General features: G+C 39.4%; 1 protein-coding gene across 1 annotated transcript; it reads right to left on the bottom strand.

Moving 5' to 3' along the window:
• Positions 1–12,067, bottom strand: ctdsp2 (CTD (carboxy-terminal domain, RNA polymerase II, polypeptide A) small phosphatase 2). Its single transcript, XM_032559775.1, has 7 exons — positions 11,375–12,067; positions 7,397–7,563; positions 5,945–6,046; positions 5,683–5,739; positions 4,102–4,194; positions 3,665–3,850; positions 1–3,104 (listed from the first exon to the last, which is right to left on the bottom strand). Exons 1-7 carry the CDS (start codon positions 11,433–11,435, stop codon positions 2,979–2,981), a joined length of 792 nt encoding a protein of 263 aa, XP_032415666.1. The 5' UTR covers positions 11,436–12,067; the 3' UTR covers positions 1–2,978.
• Positions 12,068–12,133: the final 66 nt, after the last annotated feature.

Here is a 12,133-nt window from a genome sequence, read left to right as displayed (position 1 = left end):
TAAAATATAACCAAATTTTATTTTAAAATCAAAATTGGTAGCACCTTTTTCTCTTTTTTTAGAGTTTTGGTCAGATCAGGTATAAAAAGTTTCTTTTATTTGTATTTTTTGCAACACACAAAAGAATTGAGACTTCTTCAAATACTTTTGGTCATCACAACATACATTTTCATTTTCATATTTGACTCATCAACATGCAGGCAAGAATTGCATCAGACAAACATCGTAAAAACCATCCTACCAAAGAAAACCTCTTAAAATACGACATGAATAGAAAACATGATGAAAGCACAGATTTGTTACAGAACAAACATAATTGTTCTGTAAATTATATTTGAACAGGTTGAAGATCATTCCATCAGCAAAAGGTGTTATATAGGCACAGATAAACAGTAAAACACAAGGCCAGCCTCAGTACAGGCAAAATGGATCACAATATAAAATGTTGCGCATTAAGAAATCCTGGACAATTACAAGTTTATTTTGGCCAATAAATATATATAGAAAAAACACTTAGCAATTTCAAAATATCAAATTTGATAGCTTCAAGTGTTGCACTGTAAGTACCAGAGCTGCTGGCATCCCCACCTGTTTGCTCCTGACAGTGTTTTTTCTCACGCTCAGCATGACACCAGGGAGTGTGCAGGCCTCCAAAATCTCTGTTCAGGCGTTTCTCTCTGTCCCTTCGTTTCCAAAAGGCACAGTTTTTACTTTCAGCACTGTCGATATAAAACAAGTGCAAGCTGTTTGTCATTTGGAAAGAAAGAAAAACACAGTAACAAATGAAGTATTGTCTGAAAACTCTTAACGTTTACGCTCATCCTATGTGCCAGCTTATCCAGTGTAACTGTTTACATCGGACCAAAGATCTTCGCCCGTTAACCCAACTACATCAATTTGAACGTCGATTATTTATATTGCATGTTTGGGAAAAAAAAAGTTTGTTTACAGCACAAATGAGTAGAATCCACTTTGATTTGATGTAAATAAGCATACAGCAACATTTACAGTTCCATAAAAAGTATTCGCCCCCTTAAAAGACTTCTCCAGTTTTTGCTTCTTCATCTCAGATCTTCATCCTCTGCTGAAACAGCTGGAATAATCATTCAATAATCGATATCTTAATGAAGCCAACACTTGGGAGACTCCACCAGAGGTGTAAGAATCACAGCAGCTGTAATAGCTTTAGAAGACTGGAATATTAAATAATTTGTATCTTTTACATTATATAGCATAGAAACATTTTAAAAATATAAACAAGGCTATAGACTCCTGCAAATCACCGATCCACCTGTGCAAAGATTGATGCAGCTCAGGTAAACTAAAAAAAAAAAGTACAGAAGTTTTAGTGAAATAATAGCTACAAAACTGGGGATTTTACATGTCTAAAAACATTTATCTTTCTTTTCCCCCCAATTGTAGTAAAACAATAAGAAATTCTAATATTTGACTCCACTTGAAGGGTATTTTATGGAAATCCTGTGTAAAAAAATGAAAAATTACCAAGAAATTCAGGCACATTTTACTGAAAAAAAATCACAAAAATGTAGCTTTTTGTACACTACCAGAACTTTCAAGAATGTCTTTTTGATGAAGGTTCCTGATCACTGACATTTGTCTTAGGGAATAAACTCAAACGCTTTTTATCAGCTCCTAGCCAAGAGTCTGACGTCGCCATGGATACCAAATATGTCTATGTTTAACAAAGGGGGTGTGCAGTAGTGAGTGTAGGGAGACTCATTAAGTTTAAATAAAGCGTTTTTAATAACTGGCAGTGATTTTTTTTTTTTTTACAGTGGAAAACAGTTGGCCCAGGCAACATTTGGCTTGACGATCCAGGATGAAGCCATTGGATGATCATATTTCTGACCCATGTTTTCTTCATCCATGGATATCGTCCTTTAGCCTGAGGGCGTTTAACTCCTGAGAATCTGGTAGACTCGGTTCGACTGGGGACCAAAATTGCAACATTGCGCATTTGTTTTGGTTGTATTTACCCAGAATGCCCTGTGCTTTAGCCTGCTTCCCATTTGTGGAGCGGTCTCCAGCCCAGAGTTCACGTCAACCGAACCCAGACATAGGTTTTTCGGCAGACCAGAGTTCGCTTTCGCATTCACATTTCCACAAACGAACCAAACTTTCTAGTTTGGTTAAAGCATGCATCTTTAAAAAAGGCATTGTAACCTTTTCCAAACCGATAGGTGTCAGGGATTGTTTATGTTTAGGTCAGGGCATAATGTGTGATTTTTTGACCTACTTTGTGTCGTTAGACAAACACTATTTAAATTCCTCAATTCTAAAATGTATTGCTAGTGAAATTAAACCTAAAAAATATGATTAATCACCGATAATTTCATAAATGTTGGACCAAAGGAATTTGGAAAGCTTTTTTCCCTCAATAATTATCATATAAAAATAGTTTTTGTCTAATAATAAAGTTTTTTTTTGATGATCTGAAATATTTAAGAAGAAAAGCAGAAGAAATCTGTAAAGGGGGCAAAGACCTTTTCGCAGAACCGCATATCTGTCGACCGCAGGAGGTACACCATGTTATTACCGAACTGGGTTGCATAGAGAAACAATGTTCACCATTTAAAAATAGACTTCCTTATATAAAAAAGGAATCTATAAATGTATAAAAATCTGGTGGAATTAAAAAAACTTTTTTTTCACTCTTGTTCCTTAAAAGGCACAATAAAGCAAACCATATCCAAAAGTCCAGTGAGGGCAGGCAGACGTCTGCTTTGGCAAAAGATCCACTTTCATATTTAAACCAGCTGGAGTGATTGTAATGGGATGGCTTTGGTTAATTCCCAGTCTTTTCTTGTAGTGCTTTTATTAAAATAAAAAAGAAAAATAGAAGTGGTTGTCATGATCGCCAAGTTTGGGCTAGATCCCCAAACCAGCTGCACGTGAGTGCGAAGGTAAAACGCGGCGCCGTCTTTTTCTCGGCGAATGCAGACTAATGAGGAGCAGAACTACTGTTCCCGGAGCTGGTCCAGCCGGGTGTAGACGTTTTCGGCCTTACTGAGCTCCTCGAACACGGGCAGCAGGTTGAGCAGCTCGGCGTCGTCCGCGTCGTCAAACCATGACACCACGGGAATCTGGAGGACAAACAGAAAACAGATTGTTAACAGAGATCAGAAAGTCCTGAATGAAAGGGATGATTTATTTTTCTTTAAAAAATTACAAATGACAGAAAATATTTTTAAAAACTGGCTTCTATGTGAAGAATTCCTTCTCAGAAGCTGTTTTGTTGTTGTCTTACAATCCAGAAACCATTTGCTGCATTCTTATTGGTTGTTCAGGAGGCTCTACTTCTGCTTTTCAAAGATGTACAGTTGTATGATTACATATCTGTTTGCAGCCATTTTCACGTGAGAGTGTAAACGATGAGTTTGGAGGCATGGCCAACAGCAGGTTATTTAGATTTAAAGGGACAAGGCGCCCTAAAACAGCTCATTCTGAACTGAAAAGTCTAAAATTTCATTATCTAAAAATGATTTGGTGCAAAAAACATAATGAACATGTTTTGTGTCGCTGATAGACCTATCCTAACTTGTTCAAGGAAACATAATAGGTCACCTCTAAGCAATGTCGCCCACAATTAAAAAAAAAACCAAATGGGTCAGGAAGCGAGAAGAGGAGGCAGGCATGGACTCACAGCATTATTAGGGTGGAAGATGTATGAGGCAGGGGAATTATCCAGGATGAGGGTCCTGTTCAGGTCCCTGCCCAGGCGGCTCAGGTCTTTCACGTAGCAGCCCTGGTGGAACACGCAGGATTCGCGGAACAGCCGAGTCCGAAACACGCTGCCCTGATCCAGCAGGTCCGTCACTGGGTCCGCATACTGGAGAAGGAGGGACAAGAGCGGGGACGTGCGAGGACACACTAATGAAGAACTGTCTATGGATTGTTAGAGCTGTGTATGTGTTCAGGGCGTCTAATAATAAGGTTAGGCAGCTCTAAAAAAACAGGAACTAAAGGCGAGAGAAAGCAGAACAACATCTGACAGATCAGGGCTTAAATCAGCCACACAACACTTCAACTTGCTGACACATAATAAAAAATAAAAATGGAGTTCAGGATCTGTTTTTGTACCTTAGCAAGACTGGCTGTAAACAGCACACATTCAAACATTTCTCCCATTCTCCGCAGGAACTCATCCACGTACGGCCTCTTCAGGACATACACCTGGAGAGGCACACAGGCTGTAAGCAAAACAGGTTCACATTCATGCACACGCCCCCCCATCCGAATAATGCATCAGCTGCTCATGACCACTTCCTGAAACAAGTAATCAAGAATAGGCCGCGCCAGCATGAACCAGCCTATCCTGGATTACTTGAACCAGGCGGAGGCCCACTGTGGGATTCCTTACCAGCACATCAAGTCCAAAGGAATCACATTTCTGACTTAATCACATTTCCACATGCTCAGATATACAGGGATGCTCAACTCTAAACCAGGGGTGTCCAAACTTTTAGTCACGTGGGTGAAAATCGGCAAGTCAAACAAATAAAGTCATCGTATATTATTAGTTTTGTAATAAGGGATATTTGGAACTAACAATTATTTAGTTATTGATTAATCAATTAATCGGATAAAAAAAAATTGTCGCATTTTACTGATTTTTAATTTAATCACTTAAGTCTTTCCATACAATATTAACCCTTTCATGCATGAAAGGTTGTGTCAGAATTTTTTTCCATTTTTAAAAAATTTTTTTTTTCTTAAGGCATAAAAAAACGTAGGAAAATTTTTTTGTAAAAATAATTTATTTTTTATTTTTATGTGATCAATTGTAATTTTGTCCTAATACAAAGTTGTTATTTGAAAAATACATCAGTAGTATTGTTCCTTAGGGGTTATCTGATGTCACAATATTTTTTTTACTTGCAAGAGTCGTCTACAGCAGAAGGAGGGTACCGGGTCGGTTCTCATGCTTTTTTGTCTGTCGGCCATATTGTATTTAACAAAAATAATTTCTTGCATTTGCAGCTGATGGCCAGTAGTTGATGGTATATTTTATGATGCATTAGTGTCCACTTCAGTGGTCTGTGTGCATTTATAACATAAAAATCCACAGGAAGCCCAAGAAAATGGCTTTTAGATAGCTGTCCACTGTAGTGACCACTATGCATGAAAGGGTTAAAAAACATTGCAATATGCAAATAAACCAATGATTAAATTCATATTTTAAAATAAAAAATAAACATTTCATTGCCTAAAATGCAATAGCCGCATTTCCTTAGTGCACTTTAATAAACGATCACAATTAATCTGATTAATCCGGATTTAATTCGATTAATCGTTTCAACTCTTTTCTACTTATTGTAAAACTTTGGTTGTAAACAGACAAATACTTTATGTTGTACTTAACATTTTCCTTTGATGTCAATAAAAATGTTTGCCTGATTAAAAACACATTTGTATCATCCTTGAACTGCACAAATAGCCAAGGGACACACTTTGGACACCCCAAGCTTTAAACTTTTTTTTTCTCTTCTTTTTAAATAAATAGCAGTAACATTTCCTGTGCATGTCAATAAAAACTGTTTTCCTTTGATTCCACTTTCTGTTCAACATCTGGCCAGCAGGGGGATCCGTGGCCACATCTCTGTGTGAAAACCTAAAGGACGGGCTCCACCCCACTCGCCCACAGCAAACATGGCTGTTTACCTGGTGTGTGGTCCCCTCTATCTCCACCGGCACGATGAAGTCTGCATTGCTAATGGGCTGGAGGGGAGAAGACAGAGGGAGAGAGGGGAGGGTTGGCACGCTGCGTACATTCACATGGCATTACATAACAAACAGGCAGCGAGTCGCTCTACAACTGCCCTGCATGAAGCAGGGTTGGAGTTTCAATTGAAAAATCACTGCTTTTTATGAAGAAAAATGCATCCAAAATGCAAAAAAAGAAAATAACCAGAGGCAGATGTACCTTGAAGGAGCTGTGCACCAGGGTCTCATCGAGGTCTATGACCACGCAGACCTTCCCCTGGTCCTCGGCCTTCAGCTCAGGCAGCAGGCTAACTTCTGATGGCTGAGGAGAAACATCAACACTTTATAACAACACAACTCGTCCCTACGAGGCAGAGATTTATCTGGGAATCAATCCCGACTCATTCGATGTTCTCTCTTTGGGGAAAATGAGATTAGATGAATTCAGTTTCAGGACAACAGGGAAGATTATCTCCTTTAGCTGCAGCTCAGGAGCATCTTTACATGTTTTTGGTTGATTTTCTAAGAGGGAAACAATAGTGTCATTTTTTAAGATCTCCATCTTTCCACGCAGATGGGGATTAATAATTAATTTATTACATAACAGGAATGGCTCATCCATTAGGAAAGGAAAATCAAGTTGGAGAAAGACGCTTTTTGTGAGCCTGTAAAAAGCAAAGTAACACCCAAGCAGCGACTGGTTTTTATTACCAAACGTGATGCTAAACGTTACAGAATCACTCTGACGAGATGATTTCAGCATTCTTCTTCTTTAATACAAAGTAAAGCTGCACTGAACTGCAACATAAAAATCTGCAGGATTGCTTGGTATTTGGTAGCCGGGCTGCAGATAACAATTATTTTAGTAATCAATTATTCTGCTGATTAATCAAATAAAAATTCATTTCATTTAATTATGTATTCTTTATTAAAAAAAACATTAAGATTCGAATAAACAAATTTTTCAGTTGTTTTTTTAATAAAAAAATAAAAATTTTATTGCCTAACATGCAGTAACAGCATTCCTTTACTCAACTATTGATTATTTGTAGCAAAGAATGCATCTGCAGCTAAAAAAAAATATTTCCAACATCAATATTTCTGCTTGACTTAACATCAACACAGTGCAGGTTTAAAACACTGATTATTTTTGGGATAAACAAATTAATAATTATATAGAAAAAGATGCTTAATTTGAGATTTTCTTCACATAATTTGAAACAGGCAAAGCTAAAACTGCCACTTGAGAAGTTCTGGATAAAGCATATTTATCACAAAGAAATGTTTTTTTTTAATCTTAAATGTAAAATGTTTATATTTTTGTACAGTTTTGCCTTATTTACCGCTCTGATTAAGTTGCTTTTTTCAGAAAATTGTCTTTTTTTTAAAAAAAGTTAAATTCAAGTTAATAATTAATCGCTTACTAAAATTTGTTGATTATTTCAATAATCGATTAATCCGATTAATCATTTGCATCATGTTATGCATTTATGCTTTTAGACAGTTGGGGCGACTTTTACTGTCTCAGAAAATCACGAAACAAAATGAGGATGAAAAAGAGTGAAACATGAAAGAACATTTAAAGAATCAGCACTTGGCCACCGTCTATTACATATTCATATGAAATGAATCCTAAACAACTCTGATGTGAAGACTTTTACATTCACGTTACCTTGACAACCGTCCCATTTTCCTGTGACTCCAGCAGGGCATGCTGGGAAGGTGGCGGCAGTGGCGGCTGAGGTGGTTTGGGTCCATCCTGGACTTTGAGGCAACAGAAGAGGGCTTTGAAGATGTTACAACTCCGAGGCTGTTTCAGGGCAGAGCGGCTCACCTGGCCTGAAGGGGCGAGCGAGAGAAAAAGAGGAAAATCTTAAGTGGGGCCTCAGCTTTTAATCCCACAACTCCCATAAGCTAACTTCAAAAAAGAGCTTAAACAAACAAAAAAAAGTGCTTAATGTAGTGTAACGAGATGCAATTTGCCTGCAAAATCTACTCTGAACTTCCTATTTTCCTGAAGGCACCGTCCATCTGTCGACATGCATGGCAGAGACCCATGCACAGAAATCTGTTTCTAATGTGCCTGCCTGCCGCCGCCGCCGCCTGCTGCTGCTGCTGGAAATGGCTGGTACAGGTTACATAATCGCAGAGGGCGGGAAACCCACACTTTTCAGCGGAAAACACAGACAGAAAACATTCCAGCTGTTTTAAGCTCCCAGGGCCCTTTTCGGCCAGAAATGGCGAGCCGGACCGGACCACACCGACAACCGCGGCTCGCCTTTGATCAGACCCGAAGCTCCATGCAACACCTGTGCTGCAGACAAAGAAAAGGGGAGGAAGGCATTCTTGCGAGTCCCCCCCGTAGCTCCCTCTGGTGCATTTCGTGTGAGGACTTGCAAAGAAACGCGACGAGAGTTTAAAACCCATCAATATTGTGTGATCGCTGGAATAAACATGCAAAGGAGGAGGGAGAGTGGAGAAAACCAAGATGCACCAATTAGGCTTTCGCTGGCAGAAACCGATTTTTGCTTCTCTTTACAATCTTTTCACATAAAAAAGAACAAAAAGTTGTGAATCAAGCTGAAAACTGCATTATTGTATAAATCAGGGCACATTTCTATAAGTACAAAACTCGTAGGAGTGCTTCATTTTTCTGCATTTAATGAAAAACAATCAGAGCTGAGAAAAGACAAATAGTCAGATTGCATGCCAAAAATGCATGTGATTGTTGTTAAACTAAAAGAAAAAGTGCATCAAAGTGTGTTTACAGTTAATGCGTTTAGAAACTTGAAAATTAGATTTTTCAGTATTTAATCATCCAACCAGCAGCCTGCACCCTGATCGGCGCTGCTCTAAACCCGTAATGCAAACACGGCAACAGCCCTGTTACACAACGCCATGTTGAGACAAAGCGCGCTGCAACTCAATACAGTTACTGCAGATAGGCATGCGACCTTTTTCCCTGTATAGACGACGTTACGGTTAAAGATTTAACACACACATTTGGCATTTAAATCAGCCTTTTGGTTTCCAGGGAAAAGATACGTATGACATAACACAGCAAAACTCCCCTTCATGTGAAAAGGATGGGAAGATTAATCTCTCAGAGGTTTATCAGTGACAGACAGATGGATCCAAAAAAAATGCAAAATATCACCCAAGCCCACACAATCTAAAAAAAAAAGAAAAAGATACAAGCCAAAGAATCTGACTCTAAGGCTGGATTATCTTCTATGGATAAAACATGAACCAAGAGGCTGAATTAGTGAAGCAAAGCCTCTTTCAATCCTGAGCAAAGTGTGCAAACAACCAAATGTTTTAGAGCGGCGCTACAATGGGCGTGTTGAGGACGGGGAGTGTTTGTGCATTCCGCTGTCAGCGCCGCCGCACCTGATTGTTCCTTATTGTAACCAGCAAACATCCCAGCGTTCATGCGCGACAGGATGCACGCCCAGTTCCTGCTCCGAAAAAACCCCCAAAAGCGGCGCCGCAATCGGCTGCAGCCAGAGGCGCACATGATGCTTCTGGCGTCCAGAGGACAGAAACAGCGCTGTGCCTGCTGCTGGCAGGGCGCGGGACGGTGCCAAAACAGCCGAAAACAGAAGCAAAACACATCTGAGAGAAAATTCCTAATTCAGCAGGTTTATCCTGATGTCGATCGATTAAAGAAAACACATAAAAACAAAAAATATACTCCGTTTTTAAACAGTTAGCCAAACTCAGAACAGTACCATAAAAGCCAAAAGCAACAACAGAGTTTTGGTTTTGAATTTTTCTACATTTTCAAAACTGCTGTAAATTCATATTTTTCATTACAAAGATACAAAAAAAAAATCTGGTAATTTGTTTTGGAAATATTAAAAACATGCTAAAAACATAGTGTCCATGATTTCAAAATGGCGCTTGACATCATCTGAGGGCGGAGTCAGGACAGATATTAACAGAAATTAATACAACAGTGATAAAAAAAAAATTCTCATGTACTATCATAAAGTTAATTATGTTTTACTAATTATTATATATGATAAGTTACCATTTTCACCACGCCGTTCATTTAAAATACTTTAAATGAGGAGAAACAATCTACACTGACACATTAAGGAACACAGTAAAGTCTGTACACTAGCTGTTGCTGCACACTGCATGTCAGCTGGCTGAAAACAAAAAAACAATCCAGACTATTTTTTAAATGTATTTCTGGTAGCTAGTTGGTAACAATTGCCATTTTCCCTTTTAAGTAAAAATAAATGCATATTTATGGGTCAAATTGCGGCTTTGCAATGTAAATATTCGCCAAATATTACATACATTTCCACTGATTTTACATGTGTGAACTTGACTAATTAAGCCCATGGAAAATTCAGTTTCTATTAGAAGTTAGGAAAATATTTTTTAACTCAGTCACAGAAATTAATTATAATGTTTACTTTGAATTTCTCTGTGCAGAATATTCTCTCGTTTTTGGTTTAAATTTCCAACACTGAAGTAATAAATCTGAGACAATGGCTGCAAGAATGATTAGCACAGTTGTATTTATTCTAATAATAATTAAAGAAAAACAGAATAATCTGAGGTGTCTGAAGTGGGCTGGATTATAGAGGTAGTGGGTGTGTCTCACATTGTGTACATCATGTTCCTTCCTATAAACACAAGCACACACATATATACACTTTATTTCTTTTAAGAATATTATTTACTTTATTATACTTGTGTTCTCCTAGGTTTTTAATTAGGCTACATAGGCCGTTATTAATTCTTTTGATTCTGACTGTGTTTATTGTTATTACTCATTTGTGTACATTTTTGTGACACCTGATAATGTGCTTTTCAAGATTATAACAACTTAAAACAAGTTGGGTTAGGTTTGATGCATACAATATCTTATTTTTATCTGGTTTATTTTCTTAAGAGTTCATGCATTTTATCTTCAAAATCTTCATACAAACAGTTGCAATGTCCATTTTTTAATAATTAAGCCATTAAATTAAATTACAATTAGCTTCTAAAATGCTGTAGCTGTTTAACCCTTTACTCACATGATCTTGAGAGAATTTGAACTTTCTTCCCTTCCTCTTTCAGGCAAAACAGGGTTGTTTTTTTTATTGCTAACATTCCTAATAAAGGGGCTAAAAGCCCTCTTGGCCCCTCCTTAGAGCCGCCACTGACAATAACACGAAGAGGAGCCACAGATTTGCACCCACTGCAGAAAGAGACAAACAGGATCAACAATAGCTAAGCCCGGGCTGTAATGGACATCGTGAACTATAAAACACATTTTCTGTGTGTTGTTATATAAAACTAACGCTGGACGTCTTCATTTGTAATTTGATGCTATTTTTTTCCCTCTTCCTCCTCTCTGATGATCTCAGAAGGAAAACAGATTTTTTTTGGCGCCATATAAAATGAGCAGGATAAGCGTGGGTATTCCACAGTGATCACTTAAGACTTGCGTGGAGTGGAAGAGGAGAGGGGGGGGGGGGGGGGGGATGCCAAAACAAGGCAGCGCGCCTTTCAGACCGCAGCCCTCAACTGTCAAATAAAAACAGGCGCTCTTCTTACAAGGTTTTATTATTACACATAAACCCAGCTAGCTCGGGGCTCCGCGCAGTGGGCACAAGCACAGCAGCTGCGGGGGGTTTAATGAGCTCACCTGCTTTCGGTGACACTTGGACGTCTTCTTTCTGCACTTGGGTGATAACAGAACTTTCCATCTGACAATCACGGAGCCCTCAAAATCCTCAAATCCTGTCCCCGAGCACTGATGATGGGCGTCCCTCATTGGGGTTTTTTGTTTTTGTTTTGATAAGGCGACTCTAGCAGCAGTATTCACCGAGGCTGCCGTCCGTGTGACCCGCCTCAGTTACGGTCCGGATTTATCTCGTCCCTGCCTGGTTTCTTTCTTCTCCACACCGATGCTTCTTGTTCTTCAATCGGCTGCCTCGGGAGGAAGGAGGAGGCGAGGGGGGCGAGGCACTTGGATATGTTTCCCGGAGGTTATCCGACTCTCTGCCCGCTCCGTCTCCTCGGGTGTACCGTTACTATTGGGTGGTGATAGCCGCCGAGCTGCCCCCCTCCGCCGTCACTTTTGCACCAACAACATGGAGAATCCAGGCGAAAGAAGGAAAACAACCGAGGAAATGGGGCAAGGGAGGTCGGTTTCAAGCCCCCCCTTACTACAGATAAACAACACCGCCCGCAAGGCCCCAAAGAGCGGCGAAAACCCGCGTCTGTCGCTGCGAAACGTAAAATCCGACACAGAAAAACGGATTCCGGGCGGTAGTTGGCTGTAAAATGCGGGTTTTGATGTTATGCGGGGTTTTGTTTTTCCACGGACCGCACTCCTCGGGCGCCTTGAAACCGTCCCCGCTCTCTGATTGGACGATACGGATGGAAGGGGGGGTGGGGAGGG

Source organism: Xiphophorus hellerii, chromosome 1 (genome assembly GCF_003331165.1).
Source record: "Xiphophorus hellerii strain 12219 chromosome 1, Xiphophorus_hellerii-4.1, whole genome shotgun sequence".
Lineage (NCBI taxonomy): Eukaryota > Metazoa > Chordata > Actinopteri > Cyprinodontiformes > Poeciliidae > Xiphophorus > Xiphophorus hellerii.
This window is presented reverse-complemented; position numbering and strand designations above follow the sequence as displayed.